General features: G+C 41.9%; 2 protein-coding genes across 2 annotated transcripts in view; both read right to left on the bottom strand.

Moving 5' to 3' along the window:
- The window catches only part of LOC146196400 (uncharacterized), a 37,532-nt gene extending 34,598 nt beyond the window's left edge, over window positions 1-2,934 (bottom strand). Inside the window, exon 1 of the mRNA XM_084596989.1 lies at window positions 2,887-2,934. Coding sequence (XP_084453115.1) covers window positions 2,887-2,934 — 48 coding nt within the window. The remainder of the gene's footprint in view (window positions 1-2,886) is intronic.
- A 14,377-nt stretch (window positions 2,935-17,311) lies between these two features.
- LOC146196399 (uncharacterized) lies at window positions 17,312-19,639 on the bottom strand. Its single transcript, XM_084598156.1, has 3 exons — window positions 19,515-19,639; window positions 17,515-18,523; window positions 17,312-17,438 (listed from the first exon to the last, which is right to left on the bottom strand). Coding segments are annotated over exons 1-3 (1,014 nt in total). The 5' UTR covers window positions 19,518-19,639; the 3' UTR covers window positions 17,312-17,436.
- Between the last annotated feature and the right edge of the window lie 3,205 nt (window positions 19,640-22,844).

The raw sequence follows: 22,844 nt of genomic DNA, 5'->3' as shown, positions 1-22,844 counted from the left end.
TCGATGCGCGCTTGTAAATACATTCCTTACACCTGGCCCAGTATTATCGTTCACGAATGAATGGCTCTTATCGATGGCGGAATTGTACCTAGCCGTATATTAATGTAGAACACTATACATTCTCTCCTGCCTCGTTCAAATAAATACCTTCATTTTCCACACCTTTACAGGGTCATATATAAAGGGGGGATGTTTCGCTATTGGAACTGTTCCTCCCCTCCCCCCCCTCCCCAAATAAAAAAGGTTTCTGAATGCTGCATCCGCCCCTTTCTTTTGGCTTTGCCGTAATTTTCTTCAGGCTCCCTGATGACGCCACAGGTAATGTTAAACCAGTGGCGTCCATGAGGAATTGTGCCGTTGTACAAGTGGTGATCACGGAGGCCTCAGTTAAAGCATCGCCATTTGAGGTGCGAGTCCCAAGTGGAGCCAAATATACAGATATAGTTACAGCGTCTCAGGACATAGCAACAGGAAGTTTGCACCAGATAAGCACAAGGTTAAAACAAGCAATACCAAAAGCGCAGGAAATAAGATTTCTTGGCACGGACATATAGAGAACACGGATGTCTAATTTATTATTTCAGTTATCGTCTGCGCCTTTCACGCAAGGAACGGCCGCATGGGGCTCATACAAACCTTGACGTATGGAGCGTGTTGATTCGGCCCCTTGAGATGCTGTTCGAGAGCTGTTCGGGTGTTTACATTTAAGCGACATTGTCAAAGACCCCATGCACCGAAAATCCGGCGTCGGTGGCCATCCACCAGCGTTGATGTTGCGAGCGAAAACTGACACGCATGATACTGGCAGGCGGTATCTGGCAGTTGACGTGGCCGATCACTAAATGGACATAGCGTTGCGTGACATTACGTTTTGCAGGACGTGCCAACTCGTGTCGAACTCTTGTTTGGGCTGGTTGGCACATTTTGAATCACAAATATTACTGCGGGACTGATGAATACAAAAGAAGGTGCACAAACGACATGACTAGCGCTAGTCGTGTCGTTACCCCAGGTACGCTTACACGTCTTGGTGAACGTACCTGGGAGTAACCTAGGCTTCCCATAATATTTACATCAATGCTTAATTCACTTCAATAATTCTCCAATGACTAGGCATACGATACGTAGGATAAAATGTTTAAAATGCTCAATTCTATAATTAATAGACCATTTATGTATGAACGCAAATAATCGAGACATCCATTAAAATATTTATTGCATGAATATAGACAAGCAGCATTTTACAATTGTTGTAGGCATAAGGGCCCCAAAGTCATGCGCAAATACAAAGGATGATGCAGATTAGCAAGTGCAAATTTAAAAAGCGTTTTTACCCTCTCCTGATTATGATTAAATTATCTTAGGCTGTCTTCCAGTTAAAGTTGCTTTTCCCCTTCTTTTTTTTTACCGGCCTCCTGCATCTCTGCAACAATTTAATTTAACCTTGTGTTCGTTGATGAATATTTTAGAGAAGAGCCAAACCTCAAGTGTGCTGGCAGTTCACATAGCATTTGAGATCAAAAATAAAAGATATGCATATTTTTACACATTTGATCACGCGGGATCAAGATACCCTGTGATAATGTAAAAGGTCATAGACATTGCAATATATAAAAAAACACCAATGATTTCTCTATAATTGCAAGAAGAAAGAGACTTCTGTATAGAAAAAAAAAAAAGGGAGGTAGCAAGAGTCAACGTTAGCCTTTAAGCTGGTCTAACCAGACGCTGCGAACAATAAGAATCTTTGTTACCTGTTAAAATACCCTATGCTACAATTCTAGAACTGGGGAAATATGAAGGAAAAAAAAACAGAATTTAAAAAACACGATGATAACAGCGAAAGTTTTCAACTCGCCTTGAATGAAACAACATCGCATTAGCTCGCCAAGGTTCTGGAGTATCTGTCCGGGCAACGCAACAAAATGGCCATTGCAAACAGCGTTAAAACATATAAGTTGTATACTGCGGGCCTACCTGCGGCGAGAGTAATATGGCCTCGTCAGAAGAGGAGGCAAGAATTGAGGCAAAAAGTTTCACTTGCCGCACTGGGCTCCTCAATATTACTCGCGGTATCGGCCGGGTCATGTAAAAACCAGACTCTACCATTCCGCGCGACTCAGAAGACTGCAGTAACATCAGTAATACTTGTTAGAAGTGATGCACAGAAAAGTATGAATGTATCCTATGCAGTGCCTTTCATTTCTGTTAAGGTTGACCTAATTTTATGCATTACATCATTGTGCATACAGGCCGAAATCATAAGCCTGGAAACGAGAAAATATTTTCCTCTTCGTTTTATTTTGATGGATTTTGTGAAAAGCTCCTTGAGCTTGCCTTTCAAAGTAAATGAAGTACAGAACTTACTGTATCGGATTACGGCTGATTAACAGTGCGCATAATGCTGGAATGAGGCTCACCTTTGAAAGGCATTAAAATAAGCCCCGAAGATATGTACCCGCATTAACACTTGAAAGTGAACTTAAGCACGACTTTTCAGCAGCGGTGCCCAAGAATGGATGACTAAGCTTTCCTTTTTTTTTTTTTTGCGGAGTGCAGTCGGAAGAAAACTCTTTCCCTGTTGGCCGAGGCTTCCTGAACGAGCAGTACTCAAATATTCTTTTTTGTTTTATCTCGCGAAAATAGAGAGGTAAGAACTCACTGCGTGCTCAAAGGTTTCCCCGAGAAATGATTCGGGCACTGCTTTCACGTGATTTGCGACAGGCGTGCCCGCAAGTCGGGCGCTAGGCAAAAAGCCAGCGAATAAGCTCCCTTGAATCTTATGAACTTAAGATACAGCTGCTATAATTTACCCTGGAAACGCGCGCACACCACACAATTGATTTCGAATGAACTAGCAATGGTGGAGATTTCAGCGCCGCGCACCTTCGACCTGTCACCAAATACGAACTTTTCTTCAGGTACGTCTGCCATGGCTGGGAGAAACGCTACATGCAGAAGCTGCCCCCGTAAAGGTACATGGCTCACTTCAGAGGCATGGTCATCTAGAACCTGCTGCGACGCCGCATACCTCGGAGGCCCCACAGTGCACTCGCTGAAGCCTCTTTATGCTACTTCACTGCGTCAGGCAGGTACGCTCGTGACGTCAAAGTGGGACGTTGTCACACCTCACTCTCAGCTCAAACATTGTGCCATTCACGAAGGCGGCACAGCAGGTGCATTTCCTGTGCATTTCTTCCAGATTGAGTTTTGCACGTCTTCGAATATACAACAGCCTGATGGTAGCACTATATACCCCCTGCTCTCATGTGTACTATGTTACCGTGTGCGGCGAATAACCCGCTATGTTCTTGTGGCCTGTTCGGAGTTGATGGACAGGTCAAGAGAGGGCAGTGCTCACTGCAACTAATTTCAGGCGAGTTACTGTGAGGTTAAGCTCCATTTGTGTGAAGGCACTCCAGTTGATTTTTTGAAAGCCTGAATAAGAATATATGTCGCAACAAATTTGAGAATCCTTGTGAAATATGATAGAAAAAACTAAGCGTAAACAGTTTTTCTTAAATTTTTGTTTGAGAAAAGCAGCCTTTACGCAATACCGATTCAATGCTATTGCCGAAATTATACGTCCCGCGGTACATTTATTTACGAGCTTTCATACAGGATGTCGTCATGCCGTGCTGCGATGCTGAAATCTAGAATAAAATATTAGCATTCAAACTGTTGCGGATATTCGGCTTCTCATATGTATGCATCTAAAATAGTTTACACTCATCCCAGAGGGCGGCATGCTTTCTTGAGCCATTCTTTTTATCCTTGGAAACGCTGAACCCGGGTACATAGTATGTATAGAAGAGAAATAAACAAACACATGAACGTCTTGCAATAAAACGTGGTCAGCCCACAGACGAAGCGCTCTAAGTATTCGGTGCTAAGATCACGGATATGCCACTTTCAGTTTCGCAATAAAAACAAAAAGAAAATGCACGGTGCACAACTATAAGAAATAAGCATCCTCGTTAGCATGAGTCGTAAATGAATGTAAGCTGATTTTACAGTACAGTCATGAAATGTATGAGCGCGAACACGACAAAGCGTGCCGCGAAGTACGCTAAGGGCAACCTAGCGTGCGCTGGTAGTGCGCTCGCTTGCGATATACGCACGGCTATGGCTGTTACATAAGCGGATGCATTCCCTGCCAGTTCCGGTTTGCTGTCTTTAAAGCACAGCGCTAATGGATAACAAATTGGCGGGCAATAAGCTGCCTGCTCACTCTCCCATTCATGTGTAATGCGATAATATGATGCGATTAACAAAACACAGACACTTGTAGGACAGCACATCAGAATTCTTGTCGCTGCGCATCTTCATGTAGCATACAGATGCGGGCTCCTATCTTGAGCTGTTATCCCCACGTGTTGTAGGTTACCTAACGCAGACTGCATGCCTAGGCGAGGCAACAGAACACTCCGGTGGCAGGGAGTGCATCTGCTCATCTATCAGCCTTAACCACGCGTATCTAGCACACGGACTCCATGCCAGCGTTCCCTGCGTATCATACAGCGTGGGACGCTTTGCCGTGAGGACGGTCATAAATTTTATGCCTGTACCAAGATTTTTGTTGGCTAGAACGCAGATATCCCCGTGAGTTTAACGAGAACCGGATTGAATAATTATTTTCTCTTTGCTTTCAGACATTATATGCCCTCACAACAGCGCTAGACTGATCGAAACTACAAGGACGTATCCTCACACTGCGCGCTAGTCTCAGACGGTAAAAAGTGACCTACGTGCATTCTTGCGACCTTGAACAATTTATTTTCTTAGGAGTGAGTTTAGCAAAATGCAGAGATTTCTGTTCGTTCCAAGGAGTACCTCCTTTAAAACGCTCTAAAAGCATATATTTTTTTCTCTTTAGAATTCTACATTGAAACGGCACTGACGAGACATGAAGGCGTTTTTTATTTCATAGGCTTTTGACGTACCACACTTTGTGCTATAGAAATCAAGAAAAAACCTATATGGGTGGAAATATTTTTTCATCGTGGCCACTTTTTAATTAATAAGGTACTTAGAACTAAAGGGCTGGAAATGGTATGAGGTATAGAATTGCGAATTATGGCCGTTGTAACGTTGACAAAGGAAGGTGCAGAAACAATTGAGATATACTTATTTCAATTTTATTTCATACATTTTTCGCCGGCATCGGTTTCTGTTCTTTTTATTTCAATTTTCTTTCTATCTGCCATATTTTTTATCGCTATCGATTTTTACTTTGTTGCCTTCTAACTGAAAAAGAAGGAGACAGCCTGAAGTCTCGCTTATTCAGAAGCGTGCGTCGAACTTCTTTTCAAAATGTCTCAGGCAATAAAGTATGGTATGTTGCGTCCGTTCCGATTTGGGAACAGCTACTGCCTATACTTTTATACTTTTTTCTTCGAATGTTGGCGCTTTTAACCGGCCACAAAGGTTGAAATTAGGAGCAGCGTCTACGAAATCATGAAAAAAAAAATACAACTACTTTATTCATTTTGAGCAACCAAGTCCTTCGCGTGTTTTCGGAATGAAATTTAATAGTGCATAATAAAGTGTAACTGTCAGCATTGGAAATCGCACCTCCCATTTATTCATCAGTTCTTAACGTTTATTTTAACACGGGCTCAAAATAGCAACTACCTTTTGGCCAAGGAATAGTTGCGAGAGCCGGCTGCGAATGCCCGTAACGTACGCTTGTAAAATCCTATTCCTTTCATGACTAAACGTTGTGCTCCTTCTCAGGTATCAAAATTTGTTTTCAGATACGAAACCAGGAATAAATACGGCTGTGAGATGCGCCGAATCTATCATTATTATTTGTAAGCTCTACGATCTTAAAGATTTGCGCTGATAGGTCAGTTATTCCTTCCGCTATTAGACAGCCCTAAGTCCGCCTTGCATGGCAGAAGCTTATATGGCTCTCCTCAGCTCAACTTATTTTATTCAATGACCCCTATCCCCAGCACTCCCCTCCAGAACAGCCGAGCACCAGATCGCGGGAAATCTCGCACCCATTGAAAATAGGTGCGTTCCCAGCGGAACCAGCGATCGAATCTGGTGCCTCCTGAATGCGAGGCGGATGCTCTTCCATAATGCCACCGCTTTTCTAACAGCTACAGCAATATTTTTTTTTTTTTTTGGTAATACCATCTCTTTGGTATTGTGTGCATTTCGCGCGGTTATTGGGGGATCGCAAGATCGGCGGGCTTTTTGAAAGTAGTTTCTTTTTTTTTTTTTTCTCGGATACGAAGGGAAACAGCGCCGCGCTTGGGGATATGCAGAGAGACAGAGCCTACGAACTACAGAGGCTGTAATGATGGAGCAGGCAATCTCATAGGCGCATAAGAAGCATACACAAATTCTCCTCATATTTCACCCACGTTCTAACCTCCGTTTTTCTACACAGGCTTCTACACCTCCGCTACTAGATACACGAAGTTTGATCACAGCTTTCTTCAGTGGAGGAGTTACAAATCACATCCTGATTTACTAGAGATCATGCACGCATCAATACTCGGAAGGGAACCTCAGGGACCATTTCAGGCGAGTTCAAGAGCGGAAAAAATTATCAACTGTCGCCACTGATGATCTAAACCGCTGCACGAAGAGGAAATGCAGATAAGTTTGGCTATATTTCTAGGTCATTCGAAAGCGGTGTTGCACGGGAATTTCTCCTTTATTCTCTAGCTTTCTGTTGTTGACAAGAGTGAAGCCCGAAGTCGCCATTAATTAAATTGTCCCTTTTACTATTTGGCAGCGAGACTGCGGTGAAATACTGGGGACATAACTGCCGTTAAAGAGTTTGCTCAGGTATGTTAGCGCTAAATGATCTGGCCAGGGGCACTGACACCAAAGCAACTCGGTTCTTCATAGAAGCTATTGTCCTGAGCAATGTGGTACGTAAATGGTTTCCTATAATATTTATATTTTGGCGTAATGTTGTCATTAATTCTTGCTTTTTATGAAGAGTAAATTTTCAGCATTTTATTTACGTTTCTTGTTTAATTGATTACCGGCAATCTATGACAGGTTTGCAAAAAGACAACAGGGGAGAGGCTTCCGTGACCATGTGATTGCGTCAAAATGTTCTGCCGTATGACAGTGCACATGTATGCCCGACAATGAACTCCATCGACGGACGGTGTCAGCACATCTCAACGGCATCTCGACATCCAGCAACATCTGTCTGAAAAACTGAAAACGACTTGATATGTTTAATCATTCTACAGCACAATCAGCCCCTAATATTCCCCAAGAAAACTCATACGGGAGATGTTTATAGCTTTTCAACGGCCATTTCACAGCACCAGCAAAATGTGAGGCGCTGCGTAGACAACATTGAAAGTAGCATGATGGACAGTAATGTATAGTGCGCAACAAAGACGAGACAAAGAGGAGAAGTGGACAACGACGGCACCGTCGTTGTCCACTTCTCTTTGTCTCGTCTTTTTGCGCAATATACATTACTGTCCATCATGGTTCACCAACTCGCCCAATCAGCCGTTCTTCTATTGAAAGTAGCATCGAATATTTGGGAAAATACGAGCGGGTGCACAAGGTGTTCTTACCCTATAGATTTATAACATAAAGGTAATTATTTATTTTCTTTGGATATCGTGGCGACGAGGCAAAAAGCCGCTTTTCGCAGCTTGACCTGACCTCGTTCCTTACAAACCTCAGCGTGTCACGCTGGACAAAATACATAACCTAATAATCCGCACAAAATGTGTTGGCATACCATATCAAATACATTATCCAATGATGGCAAAAATAACGCCGGAAATATGATGCACAGGTACAAAAGAAAATAAAATGATTAATATTCTATCCATCTATACATAACGTGACAGCTATCATAGTGACGCTACAGAAAACAAGTAAAAAGCACAAAGAAATGTGATAGTCAAGGAGATTTCAGCAAGCACTATAGGTTGTCAGAAAAATACAAATATGGCATGACAAGCAGGTGGTCACATTGCAGTCAGTCATGTTTAAAATTGAATTGAAACGGTTGACAGTAGTCACTTGTATCCCTAGATCATTTTAAGTTAGAATGCAGCACTGTTCACAAAGGTGTCTTTAAGCCGTTTCAGGCTGACGTTAATGTTATTACATAGTTACATGTTTAATATTTGAAAGATATTATAACGTTTTGAGCCTTCACAGCTACCTTTCTACGATAGGAATGGATCTTCTAGTGTTCCGGATTTCGCCTGTCATGACTGGAAGTTTCTTCTTTGCACTCTTTTATCAGTAATTCACATAAATTGTAAATATCTTCTAATCGTAGTATTGCCAGTTTTAGGAAAACTTCATCACTGTCGGAATCATACGGCCAGTTTCATGACATAATTTTGCGTTGCAGCCTAGCCTGCTTTTGTATATTGTTATTTGTAGTCGTTCCCCAGACCATAACGCAGAAATGTAGGTGGGATGAATGAATGAATGAAGCCTTTATTGAAAGGAAGGGATGGCTCTCGGCCGCTGTTTGGGTTCTTGGGAAGAAAATAGAATTGTAAGCAGCAGCAATATGAGTTTTGGGAAGAAATCTGTGTTTGTAAATAAAGCCTATCACTGACGCAAGTTTCGATCACACGTAATCTACGTTATTGCCCCCAAGACATATTTTTTGAAAATATATGCAACTCCCAATGTTTTAACTTCGGTGACATATTTTATGTTGTTGTTTATGGTATGTGTCAGACCTGGTGTAACGGCTTTCCTTTGGAATAAAAGATAATCGCTTTTGTTTTAGACTGATTAACTAATAAACACTTGTGATCAGCCCATGCATCCAGTTTAGATACCAACGAATTAGCTAAAGAAACATGTACTTCGCAGGTATAAGCAGTACAAAAAGTACTTTATCGACGGCGTAGATCACAATTTTAGCCATATCATTGATGGTAAAAATGTCATTCACATATATGTTAAATAAGAGAGATCCCATAATGCTACCATGGGGAACCCCAACGTGTACCTGTGCTGAATATGAAATAAAAAAAAAACATTCACAGAAACATACTGAAAACGGTCCGAAAGATATGGCTACATAAGATCAAGTGATTTGCCACAAACATCATAAGATGCTAATTTTCCAAAAAGCGTTTTTCGGTTCAAATAGTCAAAAGCATTGGAGAAATCGATAACTATGCCTAGTACAAACTGTTTGATAGCGAGGCTTATATTTAATACTTCAATCCTTTACTATGTATTATAAAGTTGGGCACACATTATAGAAGTACATGAATTTAAGGACATAGTTTTCAGCGCAAAGGCACGCGGCCAAAGGAAAGAAGAAGAAGAAGGAAGACTATAGAGACGAACACAGCTCTGAAAACTATGTCCTTAAATCTAGAATACCAACTAGCCCAACAACTAACTGTACTGAAGTACATGAATGCTGAAAACAGCAAAAGGGATATCTTAAATGTGGAAAGCGAAAGCGAATATGGGAAAGCACAAACTACACACAGGAATGTAGCGGTATAAAAATGTAAGGAATATAATAGCGGTTTGAAATGTTTTTACTGAAGTTTTTGTGACTGCATAGTTGTTAAGAACTTTTCAGCCTCTCATTACACTTGAGGACAATGAACCTTGCATTTGCTAATTTATGCGTGCCATGATGTTGTTAGAAAATCTTGCCTTTATCCTATGCTGCAGTGTTGTCCTTTGTTATAAATCTGGAATTGAGGGGAAAACCCTGGAATAGGAAAGAAGAGAGCCGCCATGCTGGGTAAATACCGATTTGAAATAATTGTTGAAAACCCAGCACACCAAATAATCCTCACGCTCACATATACCTTGAATATATCACGTGATCGTGAGGCTGGACTTATGTGCCTCTAGAATGTTTCCTGGGTTGTTTTAGGGAAGTTGGGCTGACGAGTAGAGGAGTACCGTTCCTTGACTTCGGCTCCCTACCTGTTTACGTTTTGGAGTTATATTTGCGCTGCTGATACTGATTTTTCAACAATAATTGCTTGAGAAGAGTTCCCTACTCTCAATATTTTGTTTTCATTTCTTTTGCAGTTTTTGGGATGGGTCAAATCCCTCTCATGTCATCCTCCAGTTACAGTTTGAAATCTGTATTGCAATTTTAACAACAAAGCGTAACAAACCTTTGAAAAGTAGGCACAAGTAATTTATACTGTAATTAAATGGGTGATAAAGAATGCAAAGCGTATGAAGATGTGATTTTTATGAGTGCGAGAAGAAATCGGAAGAGCTATTAACAGTATCTCGGCGATCAAATTCTGAATTCATGAATGTGTGTAAAACACCTTTGTGATCCGAAATACCTGTCTTTACATAGCATTCGACGTTTTCTTCCAAAGCAACATTTCCAAAAAGAAAAAAAATAATTGATTGAAGTTGAATCATGGTAAAATCCTAAAATCCTTAAACACCCGGCGAAGGTCAAAGACAATGAAAATATTAAGCATAACTTGTTCAATGGTGTGAGTAGAATATAAAAGCTTTGTCGATTCTGTGTTTGCTAAATTAAGTTGACAAGTCACGGTCACCCTATCATGACGATGTGTGTTTTTGGATTTAGTACCGTTCCACGGAGGAGTTAGGTGGCTTGTATATGACTCCTTAGATACGACAGACATTATTTTTCTACAGTTAATTTGGGCAGTGTTTTCTGTGCAGCGGCTGATGAGTTCATGAGGAAACAACGCGAAATCAGCGATAACTTCTGAAACCAACAGCTGAAAGTTAAAAAGGTTAAAAAAAAAAAGCAAGCCGCACTAGTTAATTGCAGTTTGTGGAAGCTATGTAATATGAAAGCAATCGATTACTGTTCTGTATTATTCAGCTACTTTTTTGGGGGCAGTAATTGAACATGGTGACTAGGTACATTTAATAAATAATTGTAATTGTAATCGTGCTTATTTTCTGTATCGTGAATGATACTAGGCCTGAGACGCTGGGCTCCGGCACTCAACACAACTGACAGAAGAGCTACGTTTGTGGGCAAACCTTTAAATTGTGTTCTATAGCCTAGCGATACCAGATTACGTCAAAAGCTGGGCTCTAAACTGGAGAAATAACGTCCCAATCAGACCATTGTTGACAAGTGCTATTAATACCGCCATGGAGCGCAAGACCAGAGAGAAAATTCTGCCCTAGTTGACAGTGGATTACATACGTCACAAGTTAACACCCGCCTGGCTGCAAGATGTCACTGAACCTCTTTCACAGCGAACAGTGACGCCTAAACAAGACGCCACGTTGATTCCGAACGACGATGTTGGGGACGTTGATGAGGATGCCGACGAAGTATTCCAAAAAGAAGAGGAATCTCGGTAACTAACGCGTATGAGGATAACAGCAAACATGTCTAAGATAGGATCCTACAGATTATGTACGACCTTTGCGATTTAGTGCGAGCCTATACGCCAAACCACCACCGCCGCCTCTTCAAGAAACGGTTGTTGTTGCCCCCTAATTGATGGCACATACCCACACAGGGGAATCGGCCAAGAATTGGGGTGCAGAGATATTTATTTTTGAGATGTATAATTACATCGCAAAAAAAAAAATGAAAGATTACTAGCGAAGAGAGAAGGAAAGTAAAATAGAAAAAAAAGTGAATTCATAAGCCACGCAAGAGGTGAACACTGATATTTGTATCTACCGATTAAAAAAATTCAGAGCATATCAGCAAGGATGATGTTCAGATTCTATTAAAAGGTTTTCAATGCCGTTAAAAACAGACCTATGGCTGTACCCAAGTATGGTGGCACAAAAGAATAATAACATTTGGCTACTCAAATTAAGTCCCAGCTGTTGCAACGACTTCTCTAAATACCGTCTACTCATCATGATGAAACGGCGGAAAAACCTCAAGAAATGATTCAGTAAAATTTGTCGGGCTAGTTGGTTCATAGTTCAATGCAGTAAAAAGCTTCTCTAATAAGACACGGACGAAGGAAAGACAGGACGCGCACAGACGCAGTGCGTTTGTGTGCGTCCTGCCTTTCCTTTGTCCGTGTCTTGTTAGCGCAGGTTTTTATTACCAAGAAATGCTCCGTTGTTTCCGGTTCCCCGCAAAATATCAGACAGAAGTAAGCGCCAAACTAGATCTGTGCGTATAGAAATTTTAAAGCGCGATACGGCAGCGCAGCCTGGTTAGAGAGACTTTAGTCTGCCGTGACTGAGATGGTTTCCTACTCCAGGAATACCTGAGATGCAGGTAATCATTCGACGTTACAATAGATCGTCTGCGTGTTTAATAAGGAGCGCATACGAAATCGCTCTGCATTGATGTACGCTTTAGCCGGGAGAATAGGCAGCATGGTGCCATGGAGAGAATCCTTACCTAGTCTATCAGCGACCCCATTGACTGTCACATTGCAGTGACCTGGTACCCACACCCTGTGTATGAGGCTCAAATGTGAAGGAAGCAAAGAACGAAAGTTGTTTAGGATAGGCGAATTCATATCCGAAGAAATCGACGAGCACAAGGAACAAGTTCGTAATTACACTCACTGCTGAGTACGGTGCCTAGTTTGCGCAGAGCAAGCACCACCGACAGAAACTGTGTCTGGATAATTGGGGTGAAATCCAGAAGACGAACAGAAAAAGCCCACTCTATACGCGGACAGTATATTCCAACGCCGGCCTTTTCGTGACATTAAGAGGCATCAGTTTTTTTCATTACTTTGATGCGAAGACTCTGTAAATGATCTTCTAATAATCCTTTTAAAATGGGAGGTGGTAAGCGTTTCGCGTTATTGGGGAAAATGTCATCATAGACAATTTCATCCGAAGATCGACGAACTTTAGTTGGAAGGATGTTAAAGAGGATTACGTTTAAAGGTTGTAACCAATTTTTCACTAGTATTACCTGCCGGGTTTGAAACCGAGGCCAGTTGACTCCAAAATAGGAGGTCGGCTGACAACAGAAAACTGACAACGAGCGATGCAAAGGTGACTCATATATCTTTAGATACGTCTGTACAGTCAAACATTGTAACTTAGCTAACAACGACTGTATTCGGCTTCAAGGTGGAGTACATTGTTAGCCACATATTCCAGGAGACCAAGGGATAATCTAAGTGCTTCCCACTCCAAACGAACGAGCGGATGAATTTTGTTAGCAGGAGAACCAGAAAAAAACATAGATCCAAATTCCTAAATTGATCACATGTACATAATATAAATCATTAAAAGAGCATCTCGCCGCATTCTAGATCTTTGATTGCTTAACCTGCGCAACATATCCACATCATGAGCCGCTTTTGCTGCAACATGTTCAATGTGATCCCCACATGCCAGATGAGCATCGTAAATGACAGGCAGATACTTTAAAGACTTAAGTTGAGGAATCATTTCTTGCTGAAATGTTAGAGAAATATTTGCTGGATTAATAATTTTGAAAACAAAGACAGCGCACTTTTTTACGTCTAATGCAAGGCGTAATTCACATTACCAATTCGTAAGGGTGCTCAGGTACGATTGCAAGCGCCCATTGAGGGTTTGAGTGTCAGGTGCAGCCCTAAGGAAAGCGTTTGCATCCGCATAAACATACGTACGAACTTCATTATGAGGGGGAATAGCGTTCAATAAAATGTTAAAGAGCACGGGCGAGAGAACTGCCCCTTGAGGAACACCTTTGGTTTGTTGATATCCGCCAGAATACAGACCATTGTTACAGACCAGAATACATCACACCACAATACACAGTACCCAATACACACCAGAATACACACCAAATTGTTCCTATTGTAGGGATACTGATATCCACGCAAATAAATATTGCGGAAACCACAGATTATGTAACCTTTGCTATAAAATTCTGGGCTCTACACTATAATAAGCCTGTGGTATTTCCAGTGTCACCAAAAGCAGCATGTATTTTCTGGCTCCGCGCAAAGAGAATTCGACTGTCAAGGTCGATACGCGCATTTCATATTGAATATTTTGAGCGAAAATCTATTTGACAGGGACTAAGAATATGTTCATTTTCCACAAACTCTGTAACACGTATGAGTACGACACTTTCAATTAATTTTGCCAATTTAGATGTAATGATATTAGCCTAATATTGTCCAAAGTATAGCCACCACCATTATATTTCAGGAAAGGAAACACTTTGGGTAGTGTCCATTTTCCAGGTATACAAGAATTATTGATTAATCTACCAGCTCTATAATAAGGAACCTGGAGACACCTCAAAGAAAATCTATCATTTTTTATGTAAGACCGTCAGGACCAGGAACAGCAGCTGTTAACCTCATCACCACTGAATAAAGCTCAGAAAGAGTAATTGGGGGGTCATACGTACCGTCTCTACTGGGCCTGCAAACAAAGGAGATAAAGGAAGTGGCGACAAAAAACCATTTTTCCAAACATTTCGCAATCTTTTACATTTTCTAGAGAGCTAACTTAGGAGTCGAAACAGATGAGGGCAAATTTTCCGAGACGGGAATCTTCTTTTGCGAGTTTTAAAATCCAGAAAGTGCACCCCGGTTATTAGATTTTGAAAGGTAAATGTAATGCTCAGTATCATAACCCTCTTACGACGTGCGACTATGCGTTTAAAAGTAGCTGCAAAACATTTATATTCATGACAATTTTGGGGGCATTGGTTGCAAAAGAGCTTCTTCCAAGCAGCCTTTATTCTTCTATAATCACGCGAACAATCTCCATTTCACCATCTTGCAGACCTATTGCCTTTTTATGCACGCACCAAGAATTCAGACTCCTTCCGACAGGTTGCAATGGCCTGGCATAAGCGTTGTGATTTTAGTTCTTCCGAATTTTTAACCACTGATGCAAGAGTAGTACTCAAAGATGAATGAATTGGTTATAATTAACCTATGACCTCACCTGAGCGGTTGGCGGAGTTAAGCGGCAGTTAACATCAAAACCAATAGGGATATGGTTGTTAGAGTTGCCACTCTTAACTGTGGACCGATTGAGTACAGTAGCACTAGGACTGGAGAAAGTTAAATCTACCAGATTGACTGTGGGCACGTACCAAAGCAGGTAAACAAGATTTCATGCAGCAAAAGATATTATCTGAAAGCCAATCCACACGCGCTGGCTGCAAAGATCCGTTTTGTAATCCCTCGAACCATGGTGAGAATTAAACTCTCCAGCTAAAATAACTGAATTTGACAATTAACTATTAAGAGGTATAGCGATTTGGTGTCCTGAACACCATGAGGGAAATAGACATTCGCTAATGCAAATGGACAGAATCCTGGAATTTCAAAAACTAAAGCCAATAATTAAGAATCTAAAGTAGAAGTGAAAACTCTTATCCTTATGACAAAATTTTGAAGAAACTAGAATGAGTAACCCACGACCTCTTGATGGCCAATCTTTTCAAAATGATCGATAATTTTGCAAACAAAAATGTTTTACAGTTGCAAGCCAAGCCAAAAGAATTAAATCTAGATTCTGTTAAAAAAAAAAGTAACCTAAATCTGTAGTAGCTGAAAGACGAAATCTAGAGTTCCACTTATTAACTCTTAACGCATAGTGAGGAATCTAACGCAGCTACAGAACGGGCTGACACACCTGCATACACGTGAGCTCTCTCTTTATTTCTCGTCTTGCCTCACGTCGTGAGTACCATTTTTGGCTGATTAGGTCGAGAATTTGCATTTCATGAGCCCTAAAATGATGGTCCAAATAATTTGCAGAGGGAATTCCACCGTACTAACAGATTTTGACGTTTTTATCTGAGCATAAGTTCGATGTATGGGCATCGCCGCATTTACAACATCGCAAAAAGGACTCACAACCACCAGCAGTAATGCCATAACGCCAGAAATTGTTGCACTCCAGAGGATTTCGTGGAAGAGGATATACACGGAATTCCAAAGGCCACGCTTTAACTTCTGACGGTCAGACATTACCCGCAGAAGTAGCGATTACCGGTTCTGTTGGCACCCAAGCATTATTTACCTCCTGGCTGTAGCGATAGAGAGCAATAACGCCTGCCGCGAAGAGGATGTAAAGGATTTCATCTGGATTCAAGAAGGTATCTGCACCTCGGACCAAACCTTTTGTGCAGGCCAGGTGGGAAGGAATGAAACTACTTACCGGAGGAGATGCAAACGAAGAGCCGTTTAGTAGACCCTTTACACATCCCAGGTCTGGTGAACGGCACAGAATCCCGCCGCAACCAAAATGGTTTAAATCAGTAATTCCTTCGTGGAAGGAAATAGTTTTCTGAAGAGCAACTCGAAAAGCCCCTGGGTATTTAATTTTAATGGTGCCACCACCCTTAGGAACGAGCGCCACAGGGATGCTGCCGAAGCCGGAGCTCTGAAAAGCTTCCAAGGGCAGATCATTAGACACAATGGAACCCGACTAAGGGGAGCTTCATTGGCCGCGAGACTGCATTGATTATACCTTAAATTACCAATCTCACCATGTGCGATAGCCACAGAAAACGAAATACGCAAAGGTACAATGGCGAAAAAACTAAAACCAGGACCAGCAACCCAATACTTAGCCGATCGGCGAGTGAGCATGGCCGAGGAGCTACCCAATTCCACATCAACGTTGTACCGGTTCGTTCATTCCGCTTCCTGGCGACATGGTAGAGGCGATAATTTCAAAACCTTCGTGGCTCTTCAACGGTTGACCGACGTAAGGCATTAGCAGGCACCAAAACCGTTTTCAACACCGAAGCGACATGAGGAACATCCGTACATCATCCGCGGCGCAAGCATGAAGCCGTTCCATTTGGTCTGAAATTATTACACAAATCTCTTCTTGTCATCAGGACGATTCTCTCTGAGGAAAGAGATGATTAACGTGTCCAAGACGATTACCGGACACACAAGCGAAACGCTGAAAGAGGAAGGAAGCTGCAACATAGTTTTTAGTGCTCGCCCGTTATAATGCCTTCCCCCTTAAGAACTCCTTGGTTTCGATCAAGACGCGTTAATAGAATAACAGATGAAATTTTTTAAACAAGAAAATCTACGCGGGTTTTTGCAAAAGACCTGAGTTAACATCTCACGAGCAGATCTAACGGGCTGAAGGCGAATTCGAAAACAAATAAACGGCCAAGTCTCAAGGTGCCTTAAAGCTATATTTAAAAAAGGCGCACTTTAGAAAACAATCTGTCAACGCTTCAAAGCCAAGGCCAGAAGCGCTTTGCCGAATGGCAACAGAATATTCTTTATAGAACCATCAGCTTTCAGAATAAATCTAACTTGATTTTGCCGTAAACAATTGCCAGTGCAAATATTGGGTGATCTACTACGTGTTTTGTCTCGCTTAATTTACTTCCAACCTAACGGCACTGTAGACTCCCAAGACCACCCAAGAAATCCTGACATTCAAGGTCTACACACGAGATTTTTATTTCTTCACCATTATCAGGATAACTTATGAAAGCTCTCAGACTTGCTTCTTCAGTGCAGTGTATTTCAATCTTGGTGGGATGTCTCCAATGTACAGAATTTCTGTAACAGGAAGAACATATTATAATTCCACAGTAACAAATAAAAAATGCCGATAAAAATCTGGGCAAGTACTTACACTTCTTCTTGCGAAGGAGGGTAGAGTAGCTGAGTGGGCTGCCGAGACCGTAACCATAGTTCAAGCCATAGCCGAGGAGACCGTGGCCGTAACCGTAGTGGCCGGCACCGTAGCCAAGGGAGCCAATACCATATCCGTAGTAGGCTGGAACGGCATGGGCGAGACCGTAGGTACCATAGGTACCGTAGGTAGCCACTGCTGGGGCAGCGTGAACGGCAGTAACAGCTGGAGCAGCGTGGACGGCGGTGACGGCTGGAGCAGCGTGGACGGCGGTGACGGCTGGGGCGGCGTGGACAGCGGTGACGGCTGGGGCAGCATAGCTGGTGGCGACCCTGGTGATAGCTGGGGCAGCGGCGTAGGTGGCAACGGCTGGGGCAGAGGCCACGAGTGGAGCGGACTGCACAACCTTGGTCACAGCTGGGGCAGCAGCGTAGGTGACGGCTGGGGCAGCGGCATAAGTGGTGGCAACCCTGGTAACAGCTGGGGCAGCGGCGTAGCTGACAGCTGGGGCAGCAGCGACAACTGGGGCGGATCGGACAACGCTGGTCACGGCTGGAGCAGCGTAGCTGGTGGCGACCCTGGTAACAGCTGGGGCAGCGGCGTAGCTGATGGCTGGGGCAGCGGCGTAGGTAGCGACGGCTGGAGCGGCATGGGCAACAGTGGCAACAGCTGGAGCGGCGTGAACAGCAGTCACGGCTGGGGCAGCGTGGTAGGTGGAGACAGTACGGGCAACAGCTGGGGCGGCGACAGCGTAGCTGGCAGCTGGAGCATATCCGTAACCGTAACCGAGGCCGTAGCCAGTCAGACCGGAGTAGCCAATGCCGTGGGAGAGGCCGTAGTGGGTGATGCCGAGGCCGCCATAGCCGAGACCGGCGTAGCCGAGGTTGCCGTAACCAAGGCCGTAACCGAGGTTGCTGGCAAGGGTGTATCCCCCGGTGGCGATGCCGTGGTGGCCAATGCCGCCGGCGAAGGCACTGGTGGCCAGGGCGAAGACGATGCAGGCACGAAGCTGGTAAAAATAAATGATTGCAACCCATTAGAAAGTGCGCGTACATTGGTGCGAATAGTTTTCATTAGGCATCATTTTGACGTACTTTTGATACATTTTGATAACGAATACTGCCGGCCTTTATTTCGGCCCTAGCAGGAGGGATGAAATGATACAGCATTGTGGACCAACAGTTCATCGTAAGAAACATACGAAGGATAGCTGACAAGTATTTTGCATTTACAAGTGTTGAACACAATCAAGGAAGTTCACACAAATATGAAGCATGACAATGGTTAAGACAGCAAACTTATCTCCATATAATAAATGCACATAATAACATCCGAAGGGAGCTTGTTCCAGTCCTTGATACTACGTGGATAAAAAGAATACTAACAAGCATTAATTTTTGCTTGATACGGAGTGTATCATTGTGCGTGAGGATGTCTTGATGGACGCGTTGTAGGGGGCGTAAGGATAGTTTGTTATTCTTCATTCTGGATTTTACTTTTTTCATTGATTTACTTCATTCTGAATTCTTGCTGCACTTGTGCTACGTTAGATGCAAGGAAAGCCTGGCGCAAGGGCTTCAACAAAATAAATAAAGTTAACAATAACATTGTCAAGGCATTTACTGAACGCCACAAGATATAATTTCACGCAGCTCTTTTCGAAGGCAAGTTAACTGCAAAGAAAAACGGAGTGGATCCCACGGAAATACAAGCGTTGCTGGGAAAGTCGAGTGGTTATGAGGGCGTATCAGATCAGGAAGTTTGGGCAGGTCAATTTGGTGCAACTGGAGAGGACCATGTTATTGGAAGCATCTGTGAAATCATTTTGCAGGGCAGCGGCGGTAGTCCCACAGATGATGAGGGTAATGGCCATGACTAGGTTTACTCTTATATACTCAGAATGCGAGTTATTCGCTGTGAAGTATTGGTTATTAGGGCTAATGGTACCAGTTGCGTTTGGCCATTTATTTGCTAAAATAGAAAGCTCTTAGAATGCTTACCATTGTGGTGCTGCTAATCCGACGGAGGAGCGGAAGCTTCTGATCTGGCCTGTATGCTAGGGTCCTTTTATATATGTTAGCTGGACACTGGGAGAAGCTACAAACCGGCCTTAACGGCAGGTGAGGGAAAGGAAGACCCACCCTTTAAATTAATCATTAATCGCAACCGATACCTCAAGCGGGCAGATTTGCATAACAACTGTAAGGTTTAAAAGGATTCATATTCTCTGCCACCCCTCCTACTTTACCTGCTGGTGAGCGCTAGACAACGTCTTTTCTTATTGTTAGCTCGTCCATATAGCTCTGCTGCTTTCCTTGCCAGATTTAGTATATCGCTGGCACGTGTGCGAGCAATCCGCACTTACCAATTCAGCACAAGTTTTTACGCGGAACCCACGAAGAGGAATGAAGACAAGGTAAAAAGTGGATGAGTGCGAGAGATAGTAGGAACCGGATGCGTCCAGCTTTCCTTCCTAGCAACCACGCGATTACTTTTTGCTGTTTCCACAGCTGTGCAAAGGGGCGCCTGGTCATTGAGACATTAGTATTTCAATCGGCACCTTCATGATTTGCCGAAGCAGAAGGCGGTAAAAAATGGCGAAGGGATTAAGATAGTATTTTTTCTTTTTCACCAATCTACAGAACGTGCTGGGGTAAGTAGTGAAGTTGATTTTACTATTTGTTTCACGTCCCGATTGTACTGGTTACTCTTAGGTGCATTATTAATAATTTTAGAAGGTTGCAGTAAGTCGTGCCTTGTAATTTGGAAGACTGAGGTGTGGATGAGACGAGGAAAGAGACAAGGCAAAAGTTGCCCGAATAACATAGTCGTTAGTGTAATAGCGAGATTAGTTTTTCAGCGTGTCAAAGTCCACTGATGAATGAAAATTGAGAAAATCACTCACGGTTTGTTTTCGCATAGAACAAAAATAATTTAGAACTTTGTGACTGAGTGCCCATTCGTGGAGTAAGAAAAAGTACCTCATTCTGTAAAATAGTTCTCCTTACACTTTCCTCTTAGCTCCTGCTCACATTTCTTGGATAAATGTAGCATCACGCAAGTTTGTTGTTGCGGGTATGAGGAGATATACGCTGAGCAGCTTCTGGATCCCCTCCTCTCGTGGCCACTGGAAATACGATAAAAGCTGGGCAAACTTCAATCACCCCATCAAGAAAACAAAAATGATGTTGCTGCCGATGGCAAGCCAGCTTAGAAGTTCTGTTCGCATTTCCAATGGGGTCCGTCCTATTGATTTAACGATCGTCTATAAAGACGCATATTTAACTAACGGCGAAGCGGCTTAATAAAATTATAGCGAGAACTGGGCCGTCCGAACAACTCGAAGCTGCGAAGAGCTCACAGGCATGACGCTGGCAGGCGGTATTTAGCAGCTAACATGGGCACTAACTGGACGTAGCGTTGCGTGGCATTATTTTTGGCAGGAACTTCTAACTCTTGTCGAACGTTTGTTTGGGCTAGTTAGTACGTTTTGGATCACAAATAAATTACAATATCCCACGACGGAGGGGGACAAAATAAGGCGTACTAACCACAGGACTAATGCTAGTCCTTTCTTTTGTGTGCCTTCCTTTGCCCTTGCCCATCACGCAGTATTTTCTGCTAACTCGGGCCTCTCTCATCTCGTCGGAGTGTGATATACGAAGTAGCTTGCCAGTACTCTTGCATTCAAGTTACCATTAGGAACGTTCACATGGCATGGTGAAAGCGGTGCTTTATATAATAACTGATAGCCTATGCCATCACGTCATAATCTTAACGCCGGAGCTTAAGTGTCCCTCAAATTTGTAAATAAATTATGAATAAACTTAAATACTCTTTCAATGCCTAGGAATAGAAAATATAGGATAAAATGCTCGAAATGTCCAATTCTATAATTAATAGACGCCTAATTAAAGAACGGTAAATAACCGAGGTATCCAATAAAATATTTATTACATAAATATAGAGGGACAATATTTTGCTATTTTTGTGCGTATAATAGCCACAAATACATACGCAAATATAAAAGATTATGCATAATATGAATTGAAAATATCAGGATTCAGGTTTCAGGAATATAATTATATATATATATATATGAGAAAGGCAGGGCTCCTGCCGAAACGTCGACTACAAATAAACCTGGAAACAGTATGAAGCAATTTTTCACTTATATATATATATATATATATATATATATATATATATATATATATATTATATATATATATATATATATATATATATATATATATATATATATATATATATATATATATATATATATATAGACACATATATATATATGTATATATATATATATATATATATATATATATATATATATATATATATATATATATATATATATATATATATATATATATATATAGATACATATATATATATATGTATATAAACTTGAAGTAGGTGACACACGGTGAAAAAACAACACTTTAATCCGACGTTTCGGCCGGGCTCCGGCAGAAACGTTATGACCTAGTTAACGTAAAAAGACGGGCTAGTTGGTCTTGATAAGTAGAGTTTTTCAACGCCATCACATGAGCATGCGCTCATGTGATGGCGCATGCACTACGCACTCTACGCACGCAAATATGCACTCTACGTTATGACCTACCGGACCCATTCAAGCTTCAACCCCCTCCCTATATATATATATATATATATATATATATATATATATATATATAGAAAAAGCACGCCTAACTGCGAGAAACCCTATGAATATATATATATATATATATATATATATATATATATATATATATATATATATATATATATTCATAGGGTTTCTCGCAGTTAGGCGTGCTTTTTCTCCGTTCTCTCTCTTTTTTTTTTGCATTGGCCTCCTACATCTCTCGAAAAAAATTTACTTGCCCTTGTGTTCGTCAATATATATATTCTACAGAAAAATAATCCTCAAGTATGCTAGCACTTCGCATAACACTTAAAGGCAAAAATAAAAGATGTGCTTATTTTTTCATTGATGATCATGCGGGATCATGATACTTTCCTCAGGGTAATGTGCAACGTCCTAGACATTGTAATCTAAAGAACGAAATGCCAATTGTTTCGCTATAGTCGTGAGAATGAAAAAGATATTGCTGTATATAGAAAACAATGCAGGTAGCAACTAGCAACATTAGGCCTTAAGATGTCCAACCGGACGCTGTGAACAATAAGAAGCTTTGTTATCTTTTCAAATACCTCTTATGCTACATTTGTAGATTTGAGAAAAAAGGAAAAAAATGACAGATTAAAAAAACACGGTGATCACAGGGAAAGATTTCAGCTCGCCTTAAATA

This window comes from Amblyomma maculatum, chromosome 3, assembly GCF_055883805.1.
Source record: "Amblyomma maculatum isolate TAMU_Amacu chromosome 3, ASM5588380v1, whole genome shotgun sequence".
NCBI classification, from domain to species: Eukaryota; Metazoa; Arthropoda; class Arachnida; order Ixodida; family Ixodidae; genus Amblyomma; species Amblyomma maculatum.
This window is presented reverse-complemented; position numbering and strand designations above follow the sequence as displayed.